Raw genomic sequence first — 13,387 nt, 5'->3', positions numbered from 1 at the left:
ATGTAGTGTTGTCTCCCCCAGCCCCCATAGCCCTGGTCCAGTGCGTTAGCAAGTCTCTCGCTAACGCACTGTACCATGGCTGTTCCCCCCACACACGCACACAACTAACGCACTGTACCAGGGCTGTTCCCCCCCACACACGCACACAACTAACGCACTGTACCAGGGCTGTTCCCCCCCACACACGCACACAACTTCCTCTGCTGTATGTGTCAACATTTGGGCCACTTTAAAGGAGCATTCAGTGATTTGGGTGATTTGGAAAAAAACCCGGTCCACCCGGTAACAAAATGTGCACATGCACACGCTCTACAGTGGGGGAAGTACAACAGACCAACAGCACGTGCACCAATGCCCGCCCCACTCGATCATGATTGGAGGAAGGCCCCTCTCATCCTGATTGGATGAAGGCTTTGCCACCCAAAGCCAAAAACCGAAACTAGGGTTTTTTGACCCCAGGCGCTCACTGGGGACAGGGAGGAACTCCTTATATGGTCAGCACACTTTACAGTAGGGAGGATTATCCAAAAAATAAGAAAAAATAAGTGATATTTGAATTAAGTGAAATCACTGAATATACCTTTAATCAATACAAAGAAGACATATAAAGACAAGCAGTATATGTGCCGGGGGTACTATTGAAAGTGTCTGTCATGCTTCCAAAAAATGAATTGATGGTCACCAGTGTCCTTCATGAGTGTTCATTTGAAGGTCCACTCACTCACCAGTGTGTTTTTGATGAAGTGGTTGAAAATAGTAAAAACCTGTATTTGTAGCCATTGTTTTCAAGGTTTTGTATTGTCACATGCACTTACATAACAGCTGTGGCAATACTGCAGGCAGTGATATTCTTGTACCTGCAGTAGTAGGTACTGTTGCTCCCTCCGCAAAAGTGTGTTGACAATGAATAACAATATTGTTTTTTGGGTGGTACATTATTTATCACTGTACAATTGCACATACAGTACATGGAATGTGCATCTTTTTACCAATCTCTACTCACTCAGCTATGGCTGCCCTAAAAATAGAAGATATTAATAATAAAAGAAAAATAGCAACAAAGAGAATTGCAAATAACTATATGTTACAAAACTTTAATAAACTAATAACAGAATTAACCCATTCTGGGCGGGAACCCCTTTTGGTGTTTTAACTAAGCATTATGTTATACTTTAGCCACCGAGTGGCGTGCTATGAACTTGTAGGTCTGCTATTTTTGAAAATTCGTAAAAATGCGGCACAAATCTTTGAATATATATATTCTTTCAGAGCGAGGGGGGATGCATGTACACATGAATGTGTTTGAATGTGACTTGTGAACAGAGAACCGTGTTTCTGAGCCATAATGTTTGTGTTGCACAGAATGATGCAGAGGCAGGTCTCCAGAGACATAGTGGAAGGAGGATCGGTACACGTGTGGCTAGACCACACCAGTAAGTACTATGACTGACATTGTTATGGTTTCAACTTTCAAGCATTCTTCTACTAGTCACTAGTAGAAGAATTAAACAGCAAAGGCACTAGTAACTAGTGCCTTTGCTGTTCCATATTATACTTGTTTCTTCAGCACAGAGTAGGCCTGGGTCATATGACCTCAAGCCATTCATTATGTCCTATGCCAGCATCTAATGTCTTTGAAAAAAAGAGCGGCCCAAGGGCCAATTTTATTTGAAACTTTTACATTTCAAGGTCTCCAAAATTAACTCCACCAAACAACATGGACCGTTAGGTTCCATTTGTATACTGTCAGATTTACAGACTTGTATCGGTCAATTTACCCCCCCCCCTAAAGGTATGCATATAATCCCTGGAATTTGACTTGGAGAAAAATAGAAGTAAAAAATGTTTAAAATCTCTTTGCTTTAGTGTGGTGGTTGTGAGCAACTGATGCTGCTTAGTGATCATTAACTATGTTTTTTTTTACAGATCAACAAATTGCCATTATGCTCCAGAAGAAACTCCACGACGCTTTTCAGGTACAGAAATGCTTTCTGCTGTGTTCTTTGTTAGCTCAATTTACACAAGGCTTCAACCTGTATGCTACACACATTTCTATGTAAACAATATATTGTTGGATTCTCCGTGTCATTCTATATCTTACCCGCAGGCTTTTGTGGATAATAAGTTGGGCAGTATGGCCTACATGGTTGCACTTCCTATCCTGGTAAAAGAAAATACATTTATTTATTCTATATATATTTTTTATACTACAGTTTAAGTGATAGTTTGTTCATATTTATGCTAAGGCCATATATATATATTATTCCAGTTTGAGGAGCCTATCTATGGCAGCCAGAAGACTGACTTCACCTTATTTGTGACGCCAGGAGCTATTCTCAGGTCAGTATATCGGCTGATTTAACCACTTAACCCATTCTGGGCGGGAACCCCTTTTGGTGTTAGCATTATGTTATGCTTTAGCTATTGAAAAATAGCAGATCTACAAGCTCATAGCGCTCCACTCGGTGGCGCGCTACGAGCTTGTAGGTCTGCTATTTTTGAAAAATCGAAGAACCACTGACAGAAACATAGCTTTTTCAGAAAACTGTCAGGATGTAGAAGACATTTTTAGAATCTGATCTCAGGTCAAAAAGCCTTGGTTGCGATGCCTTGTCGTGTGTTGGAAATAGCAGATTTGAAAGCTCACTAATTGTAGATCAGCTCTTTCTGGTGCACAGCATCGGCATGCAACTAAATGTAACGCCACCGTTAATCCTTGATTTGGGAAAATAAAGAAACGATCAGCACCACATTTCTGGAGGCCAAAAAAGTGCCTCTACTAATTTGTTTTCACGTAGGCTATGTTTCATACTTTTGGAAATATTTAATTTTAATTTAATAATGGAAGTCAATGCGGCCCTGATAGTGCTGTAACCTTGCCCACATTTGGAGCCATAATTATGTCATAGATGGCTAGTGTCTCTCTCATACATAACTCTCTTTTATTTCCATTTTGTTTCACTGCCTCTATCTGTTCCCTCTCCCAAACCAGTATTACCTTCTATCTGGCTGTTGGACTGACAGCACTCTCCTTTGTTCTGGAGAGGAAGGAGGGGCTTCTCGACAGGTGCTGGGTCGCAGGTGAGTGAGGTCAAAGTTCAGAGAGCATCCCAAATTGCCTACTGTCACCTATTGGCCCTAGGGAGATTTTTGAAGCAAGGATGTCCAAATTGCCAAATCCGATAATTGCCAAAACCAAAATCTGGGCCTTTACTTTATTCTTTTATTTGGACCGGGCAAAGCATATTAATGAACAATATTAATATTAGCAAGAATTTGCATTTTTGTGTTCGTCCTCTAAATAAAATATAGCTCACTTATTGTCATGTAAAATGGATCGTTTGGCATCACGGTGCCATCCTGCCACTCTTCCAATGTGATGTGTCCGACCATGTGTATCCAATGTGCTGGCCTCACTGAGCATTCTGTCACAAGACCTCTCCATGAGGCAGCATGAGCTCATCTCTAAGGGCTGTTTTAAGGAATCTCCACTAGGGGGAGTGCTAGGACCACAGCACCACAACTCTTAATTGTTCATGAAATACTCAGATACTCTACTTTGGTATTACCGATGAGCGTCTGCAGTGTAAGCCGCTGTACAGTTTCTCTGTTTGATACAATGATATGGAATTATATTCTCTCAATTTATTTTATATTATCTCTCTCTCCCCTGTGTGTTCTATATAACTCGCCCTCTTTCTGTTTACCTTACATCTCTTTTCTTCCTGTGTGTGTGTGTGTGTGTGTGTGTGTGTGTGTGTGTGTGTGTGTGTGTGTGTGTGTGTGTGTGTGTGTGTGTGTGTGTGTGTGTGTGTGTGTGTGTGTGTGTGTGTGTGTGTGTGTGTGTGTGTGTGTGTGTGTGTGTGTGTGTCTCAGGTGTGAGTTCTATGGAGACGATGTTGGCTCACCTGTTGGCTCAGCTGTTTGTCATCAGCGTGCAGATCATTCTGCTGCTCCTCTTCATCCTTCTCGTCTTCAAGGTATCACGCACGCACTCACTCTCATACACACACACACACACACACACATTTTCTTTTGTGGTCCTACTATTCTTAACCATACCCATTGCCCATATAGGGTGATTTTTTAATTTAGGCTGATTCTTGCTTTTACAATTATGCATAACACATGGAGCATGAATTTATGAAACAACATAAAAAGATGAAATTTGGACGTACAAAAATATCTGTCCGACAGCAACGGTATGTGGTCCTTCCTTAATGTATACATTTACGCTGCTTGTTTATGGAGACAGACAACGGTGAAGCTTATATGAAAATGGCATTAAGGAAGCCTGTGAGAGAAGGTTTCAGTTCATTCTTTGGCGTGCAAGGGTACATGTATAGATGGAGACATGACTTCTACAACCGCCACACCTGTAATGTCATGTGTAATGTGGAGGACCTCAGGTCAAAACACAAGTCTTACTTTTTGTTAACTGGCACACCTTCAACAACGGAAGAAGGAACTAGTTAAAGAACATGACTAGTTACTACTAGAAACTCAGCACATGATTGAACACCACTGTACTATGGTACCTTGTCTCCCAAGCACGCTTGTGGTGTCAGCGACGTCTTAAAACACTTAATTAGAGGTCATTGGGGTCAGGGTTACAATCTGCAGGTGGAAACACTGGTATACGTTCAACTGTATTGATTACCAATAGACACGTACTGTATATATGCAAACAGTAGCAGAAACTAGTGTGTGTGTGTGTGTGTGTGTGTGTGTGTGTGTGTGTGTGTGTGTGTGTGTGTGTGTGTGTGTGTGTGTGTGTGTGTGTGTGTGTGTGTGTGTGTGTGTGTGTGTGTGTGTGTGTGTGTGTGTGTGTGTGTGTGTGTGTGTGTGTGTGTGTGTGTGTGTGTGTGTGTGTGTGGAGGTAGGTGTGAGTTAATTAAGCTGCTGAAGTCCAAAGAGACCTTGTACCATAAATCACTTCCCGAGTCTCCCGTATCCAAGGATCACTCTGGGATCGCCACGACAACAGCCCATGATTGCTGTGGCAACCAAGTGGTCATGTGGCCTCCCAGTGCCGCTCTATTTTTGCACGTTGTCAAGGGAGACGGATAGTGCCTCTTACACATACACACACACACCACAGACACTCAGACATGCACACAAACCAGAACCAACTCAAATACAAACACTCACAAATCCACTCGGCGACACTTACAAACTCTTTTACTGGTTTACCTGAAGAATGCAAAAACTAAAAAACAGAATATTCATTTAACTCAATGGATTTGACTGTGTAAATAAATTGTGCAGAGTGTTCCTATGAGTCGTCATGACCTCCTTTCACCTCTCACTATCTGTAGAGATTATCAACACGTGTGACTAAGGAGGGCTTCTCATTTCACCTCTCACTATCTGTAGAGATTATCACCACATGGCTTCTCATTTCCTGTGGTATTTTTGGCGGAAGATCTGTGAAGACTTTTTTTTCTCTCACTTTTAAAGTGTACCGCAGTGATTTACTGGCATTAAATGATGATAAATGATCTCTCCTGCCTCTTACTCTCTCCCTCCCTTACCAATCTCAATTTACTCCTGTCTTCTCTACTGCTATCTTCCATTCTCTTGTTCCCTTACACTTTTACACCTTTCTTCATACCGTTATCTCTCCCTCAAATGGGTGACAGTGGCTCAGGAGGTAGAGTAGCCACCTCGGAGCCGGAAGGTTCCCTGTTCCATTCCCAGCTCCTCCTGGCTGCGTGTCAAAGTATCACTGTATCCTTGGGCATCATGACACTAAACCCCTAACTGCTCCCGAAGAGCAGGTTTTTCACATGGTCGCCTCAGTGTGCAAATGTGCACCGCATAACGAATACCTGTAATGAGTGACCGTGAAGTACAGTACATTTTAAATCGCATTTGACTGGTTGGAGAAGTTAAAGGACAACTTTAGTTTTTTTCAACCAAGGTTCATGTTTTAGGTTGTTATGAGAGAAAGTTAAAGATGAGTGTTCTTTTTTTTTTCATTTGCTGCTTTCTTTCGTTTTAGGGATTTTAGCTGTTTTTGACAGGGACGGGGGCATTCGAGCATGGGGCTAAATATGTATTTCTTTACCAAATTTTATAGCAATTTATTTTTTATTTTATTTACTATAGTCCTACTAGACCCCAAGAAATTACATCTGGCCACAGAAGATCACAGGATCTACTGAATGTGAAGGTAGCCTATACTGGGGGGAAGCCACACTGTGTCATAGGCCCAATATGCCGGTTTGACACATTCAGTAGATCCCGTGATCTTTTGTGGCCAAATGTAATTTCGTGGGGTCTAGTAGGACTATAGTAAAGAATAATAAAATAAATCGCTATAAAATGTTGTAAAGAAATACATATTTAGCCCCGTGTCCGAATGCCCCCGCCCCCCTGTCAAAAACAGCTAAAATCCATAAAACGAAAGAAAGCAGCAAATGAAGACAAATGAACACTCATCTTTTACTTTCTCTAATAACAACCTAAAACATGAACCTTGGTTGAAAAAAACTAAAGTTGTCCTTTAAAGATGAAAAAAGCACTATATACTGTAAATGCTGTCTATTTACCATATCTGTCTATTTCTCCTATCCCACCTCTATTCCCTGGCCTTTCTCTGCCTCCCTGTAGATTCCCAACGAAGGCTCCATAGTGTTGGTGATAGCTTTGATTGTGCTGCAAGGAGTAACGGGGATCTCCTTTGGCCTGGTCATCTCTGCTGCCATCGACGACGAGCAGAACGCCAACCAGGCTGCACTGGGCATCTTCTACCCCAACCTCATCATTAGTGGTACAACTAAATATTATACTATGACTATACCAGGGTTTAGTATTTTGGTAGGGATGTCTGATCTTATCAGCCTCCAGATCTTATCGGCCGATAATTACATAACAATGTTTTAAATTAGTTACAGGAGTTCTTACTGTGTGTGATATGAAATGTGAGCTTACCATAATCACAGTAATTTCAAGGGCTTTTGAAGAGAAATGAGACAGACTCCAATTACTTTCAAATTAGAGCATTTGCAGAGGACAGGTGTGTGGGTTCAGCTGACACTTGTTGGTGCTCGTTAATGATATAGGCATCATGGCAAATATGCTTCTGCACTGTCAAATTGGCCAACATCTATGACGTTGTTAGCTGACAATTAGTTGACGTTTGGTGAAAAGGCCTGCATATATCGGTATTGGTTGATATCGGTATCGGAAAGTAGGAGTTAGACAATATCGGAATATCGGATATCAGCAAAATAATATCGCACCATCACCCTGCTCTCTGATCGATATACCTCATTACTGTAGCGCAGAAATTCATTCCATTTATTACCGTTTCTGCGTTTATCTATAGTTTCCTAAAGCAGATCTACTCCATCAACTAGGGGTCTCGCTTGTCAAAAGGAACCAAAAGAAGACAGAGCAATCTGAGAGATCTGCTCTTAGTACGCCACATGGTTGAACTACAGTAGTAATATACCGTCTGGACAGGGTCTGTTTGGCGCCTTGCATCGCAGTCATCCTGAACCTTTTACTTTGTTCAGTTACTGTTTAATGATGCCAACTAAGTCACTTACCTGTGTCACCAAGTGCTTCCACCATTTGCTCCACTGCTCTCTCCATGTCATTGACAGCCACTGTACTTGTATAATATCCACGATAATGCGAGATCCGCACGAAGATTGTTATTATTATTATGAAATGGCTGCGATATTCGTGTGTGTGTGTGTGTGTGTGTGTGTGTGTGTGTGTGTGTGTGTGTGTGTGTGTGTGTGTGTGTGTGTGTGTGTGTGTGTGTGTGTGTGTGTGTGTGTGTGTGTGTGTGTGTGTGTGTGTGTGTGTGTGTGTGTGTGTGTGTGTGTGTGTGTGTGTGTGTGTGTGTGTGTGTGTGTGTGTGTGATTTGAGCTCAAAAGACCATAACAATGGTATTGTTTAGCACACTGTCTACGACTCATTGTTCCATTTTTGAAGAAGCCACTGGAATTAATTAATTTGAGCATGTTATGAAAACGAACTTACTATGATACAGTAAGTAATACAATACGCAATATGTATTGACCTGAATTGACCTGAAAGTTTGTGTATGGGGATGTTGTAACCAGTAATGTAAAATATACTGTTAGTGTTAGCCAAAGGGCAAAAATAATAAATAAATAACAATACCACTGGTATGGTCCTTTTGATACAGAATATCAGTCAAGACAAGGTCAGCCATCTTTCTCCCTGCCCCCTCTAGGTATTATCTGGCCTGTGGAGTGTATCCCTTATCCTCTCCGTTACCTCAGCCTGGCTCTCCCTCAGACCTACGCCTCTGAAGCCCTGCGCTGTATCATGTACCGAGGTAACACACACACACACACACACACAGCATAACACATTCACACGTTACACAACCCTAGGTTACACAACATGAGAAACTATATCCTGTCGGTACGCCAGCCACCATGTGCTTTGCTCACATGATGCACACACACACACACACACACACACACAAACATTTACACAGGGGACTGTGCCCACATACACACACAGTATGTATATGTACTGTATACAAACATGTACTGGAAAATGTACCAGCTCACAGTGATGCAATAAAATAACGTGCGCGCGCACACACACACACACACACACACACACACACACACACTAGACTCTGGGTGGCCTATTGTCAAAGCAGCTCTAAATCATTCAGAAGCCCCAGATACACTGAAGATCAGCTCAGTGGAGATACTGGTTTCTCTCGCCACCTCCATTCTTTCTCCTTTGTCTCTTAATCTCTCTTCCTTCCTTCCTTCCTTCCCCTCTCTCTCTCTCTCTCTCTCTCTCTCTCTCACCATCTTTGTCTACCATCAGTTGTAATGTTACCTTCCTCTATCCACTTTCTCTGTTATCTCCCTCTTCCTTGCTCTCTTGCTCTGTCTCATCATTTCTTCATGATAATAAGGGCTGACAGCATCCTTAAGCCGCCGCCTCCCATGTCACTTGACACAGTGTCAAACATGAAATAATGGCAGGTATATGTCCTGCGGAGGACCTCATACGCAGCCAGCAGTACAACAGAAGGTGAAACAGATGTAGCTGTTGGCAGTGTCCATATTCAACTGCAAGGTTGAAAGTAGGTCATTTATCAAAACAATCCACTGCGAAAACAAACCTGTTTCACACTGGGACCTAATTTTGTATTGACCATAAAGTCAAGAAAGATCCATCCTAATTTAGACCCATTAAACCTATATGCACCTTTCAATCTAGGACAGCATCTGTGTCATGTTAGTTGTTAGAATATAATAACATAATATTATGTAATAACATAATTAAAAAGAAAATATGAACTTTTTCAGAAAACAAAGGAAATTGGCCAATAATGGGACTAAAAGACACTGGGATTAAAAGTGTGGCCCGAGCCGGCCTAGTGGTCCGGGCACCTATTGGTAATCCAGCCTGATAGCGTGTCGTGGGTTTGAGTCCGATCATACTTGCAAGATATGGGGGAGCCATACCTTTGGTTGCTTTGAATGCCAGCATCAGAGTTTTGTATTCTGTGCGGGCAGCGACAGGGAGCCAATGGAGGGAGCGGAGAAGGGGGGAGACATGTGAGAATTTTTGCTGGTTGAAGACCAAGCGTGCTGCAGCATTTTGGATCAGTTGGAGAGGCACATGCCGGTAGGCCAGTACGGAGGGATTTACAATAGTCAAGTTTTGACAAGACTGTTGTCTGGATTAGGAGCTGGGCTGACTCCTGGGTGAGGAATGGTCTAATTCGTCGTATGATATAGAGTGTAAACCTGCAGGATCGGGTGACAGCTGTGATGTGTGTTAAAAAATAACGTAGTTATTGCACTTTGGCTTTGTAGGGCAGTATAGGCCTCCAGTAAGTGCAGTGATAATTGATGTCCCTTCTCTCCCACAGGTTGGGGTCTGACGCGGATGATGGTGTGGCGAGGCTTCGCCGTCACACTGGGATGGAACACCTTCTTCCTCGTCCTGGCCACTGTCATCCTCAAGCTGAGAACGTGACAGTCTCGCACCAGAGACCGCTCCTCGAACCGGGGCCAAGGCTGCCAGGGCGAGGCCCAGGCTTCACATTTTGGCCTGCGCCTTGCTGTCATCTCTGGATGTAATTGGTGCGGAGGAAGATCCCTGTACCCTGATGGACTGATGCATCTCAGTCTCTGCTGAATGATAAGATGTGCACGCACACACACACGCACACACGCACACATACACACACACACACACACACACACACACACACACACACACCAGCTGCCTGACCCTGCGACAGTTGCGTTGGCCTATTCTTGCCAGAGAAACTTTCAAAACACTGCATGTAGAAGAAGTGCATGAGACAGAATCGACACCAAGAATAGCACCTGAGCCATGTAGCATTTCTATCTGCAGCGTGTTGAAAGCTTTGGCCCTCTCCTGAATAGGCTGTGCACCAAACTCAGGGGTCACTTTTAGTTCCAATAGCCTGTAAAGAAGAACAATTCAGAACGTTGCCAGTATGGGTTCATTGGTGGTCCCTGGATAATCATCTATTCTAACATTACCGTATATATTTGATTTGTAGAAAGCTGTAATGTAAATGAAATAATGTTATGTAGTTATGAATTATATGCAAGATTTACAAAGTTTGGCGTTTTCGTATATAAACGCAGGAAGAAGTATGCTCGTCGGTAAGAAAGGATATGGGACACTTTTGACACTCCTCCGCATTCCCCTGTTGCCTGCTGCCTAGAAGGAAGATAATGAGAGTACAGTGTTGTCAGACCTCTGCACAACACTCCAGTTTGTATGAATTAACAAGTCGACTGTCAGAAAATCCTCCCAAGGTGTTTCGTGCCTCAGTACTCCACCCATACCAGCCAGATCTTTTATTTCTCTGGACTCCTACTTATAGCTGCCTGCTTGTTGTCGGTTGCATCCCACATATTTTAAATTGCATCCCCTTTCCCCTCACTTTTCTTTCCATGCGAGAGAGGAAACAAGGAAATATGTTTTTAGAGAAATGAGGCGTCGACGTCCATTTCTGATTACACAGCTGTATCTGCCACCAGTGTCTGTCATTACTGCCCGCACCCTGCATTCATAATTCCGTTTTGAACATTCATTGTTATACTATAATGTATATCAAAAAGCCTAAAATAACGAGCACTTACTTATACTGTTTCTCTGCCATTTCATTTAAATTTGCCTGTTGTAGGGGAGGAGTAATTCACATAATGGCGTTCCGCTGAAAGTATAGACAGCTCTTAGGCTGCTCTTGCGTACCCACGCTCATAGCATCTCAGAGATCCCTCTTCGCTCCTCCACCCTTAATTGTTTGAAGGATCGAGGAGCGAGGAAATATCAAATTAGAGACTTGAGAATTGAGATGTAACCATAATCTGTACTTTATTTGTACCTCCTGTTTACTCTTTTGCAGGAAGTGGTAACCGTGTCACGATTGGTTACCAGGTGCTGTATACCAAACTGTATTAGCTTGCGGAGTAGCTTGTTGCTTCTGGTTGTAGTGATGTTATTCTCTGTAACTGGTGATTTGTATGTGTGTGCCTGTGCCTATATCTCCTGTGGGGGCTGAGGGAGAGGGGTAAGGGGTTGTTGACTTCATTGAGGTGGGGTCTTTTATTTTGTCATGTGTCAAATGTTTCAGTTCTTCTGCTCTTGTATTGCTCGTTAAGATTATAAGCTTGTTATTCCTCTGGACTCCCCATTTGTACCCCCCACTGTGCTGGACAGAGCGGGAGGCCAGCTGGGTAGATTCAAAATGTTATCACACTCTTCAAGCTGTCCAAATGCTAGTTTTACACTGGATAGTAACGCAGAATTCATTCAATAGCTATAGTTCTTGTGAGGTGAACAGTATGATAATTTAACCCAGAAGATGCAGGCTGATTTAAGGTCCATTTATATTCTACGATATCTTGTGTACGGATTCTTCTGTCAGATCTTGTCCGTCTCTGTGTGCATTTTCTGTAAATTACAATACAGAAATTACATAATGAACAAGTTCAATAGTACAAACTAAGTGCATGAGCAATGGTTGGCGATTGCATTCTAAACATATACATTGTGATTGTGTGTACAGTACTGTTCAAAATGGGAGTATAAATGGGCCTGTGCTGTAGCTTCAGCATATCATGGAACGATGTTTGTTTCGAGATTGATATGTTTGCCTACAACAGAGAAAATAAATACAAGGCCTTCTTCTCATAGAAAAATACAATACAAGTTGAAAAATTCAATATAGCCAAAGTAATGCCAAAGTCCTATACTTTAGGCAATACTGGTTGCCGACGGCCGAAAGTTCAGACTCGTGCTCAATAACCGACGTCTAAAGCAACAGCATCAGCAACACCCTGTAACCCTGTCAACTTTGGCCTTGACCATGCCATCTAGTGACGTCATCATGAGAAACAACATGGCTCATATGGCTCTTACAGCATAATTGAGTGGTGTAAACCACTCCTACAACTGGCTTTGTTAGTTTACGTGTCTGTCTGTCTGTTTGTATGTCTGTTCGTACCAAAAAATGAGCATGGTTGCTATGGTCACCCAGTTCACACGGGTGTGATTTCATTACGTCAGACATTACGTCAGACCACAGCTGATCAGTCTATATAAGACCTTACACCACTCAGTTCACACGGGTGTGATTTTTTTCTATGAGAAAGATGCCTTTATTTTTTTATTTTTTTATTTTTTTTTCATTATGAAATAGCCTATGGTTCTATAGGGGACCCAGCTCTCTTAACTGACAACACATGGTCAGTTTTCCAGGCTTCTATTGTTAATGGGAGTGATTGACAGACAGTACTATAGATGTTGAGAGTCCTTAGATCACCAATCTGTCCAGCTTTCATATTGTGCCATTCAGTCCCATTTGGGATTTCTAAAGATGTACATGCATTTGGAAGGGAAAAAAGCAGCTTTTTGTTTTTTCATACTGCAGATAATTGTATCATGTATATGGGGAACTACGCACATACTGTAGTAACTGTACTGTATAAAACATGTTATTTGGGGTTAAGTGTTGTCAATAAGAAGTAGCTAGACTTTGAAAGTTCTTTCATGGCTGGTCCAGGAGCCATAATAATATATGTTATAGACAATTGGCCACCATGGTACAGTAATTGTCTATTTTTCACAAAAGATGAAACTGCATTTTGGTTTATTATAATATAATAATCGAGCATCAATCAACAAATGACTTATGTTGTATTGCTTGGACATTTGTTGATATTGCCACACATTTTAACCCATTTAGACCTGAGGACGTTTCTACAAATGCCTTCTAAATCCTGACCGTTTTCTGAAAAACCTATGTTTCTATGTCAGTGGTTCTCAAACTATTTCATGTCAAGGACCCCTAGAATTATCTGCATTTGGCCGCCGACCCCCATC

General features: G+C 42.2%; 1 protein-coding gene across 5 annotated transcripts in view; it reads left to right on the top strand.

Moving 5' to 3' along the window:
- Positions 1-13,116, top strand: part of abch1 (ATP-binding cassette, sub-family H, member 1) — a 41,519-nt gene extending 28,403 nt beyond the window's left edge. For all 5 annotated transcript variants that reach the window (XM_079513284.1, XM_079513283.1, XM_079513287.1 and 2 more), the window contains 9 exons: positions 1,363-1,433; positions 1,927-1,976; positions 2,108-2,164; positions 2,270-2,340; positions 2,993-3,081; positions 3,877-3,980; positions 6,616-6,775; positions 8,217-8,321; positions 9,891-13,116. In XM_079513284.1, coding sequence (XP_079369410.1) covers positions 1,363-1,433; positions 1,927-1,976; positions 2,108-2,164; positions 2,270-2,340; positions 2,993-3,081; positions 3,877-3,980; positions 6,616-6,775; positions 8,217-8,321; positions 9,891-9,997 — 814 coding nt within the window. In that variant the 3' untranslated portion in view covers positions 9,998-13,116. The remainder of the gene's footprint in view (positions 1-1,362; positions 1,434-1,926; positions 1,977-2,107; positions 2,165-2,269; positions 2,341-2,992; positions 3,082-3,876; positions 3,981-6,615; positions 6,776-8,216; positions 8,322-9,890) is intronic.
- The last annotated feature ends 271 nt before the right edge of the window (positions 13,117-13,387 follow it).

This window comes from Electrona antarctica, assembly GCF_951216825.1.
Source record: "Electrona antarctica genome assembly, chromosome: 10".
NCBI lineage: Eukaryota > Metazoa > Chordata > Actinopteri > Myctophiformes > Myctophidae > Electrona > Electrona antarctica.
The sequence above is the reverse complement of the archived record's forward strand: the minus strand, read 5'-3'. Positions and strand labels throughout refer to the sequence as shown.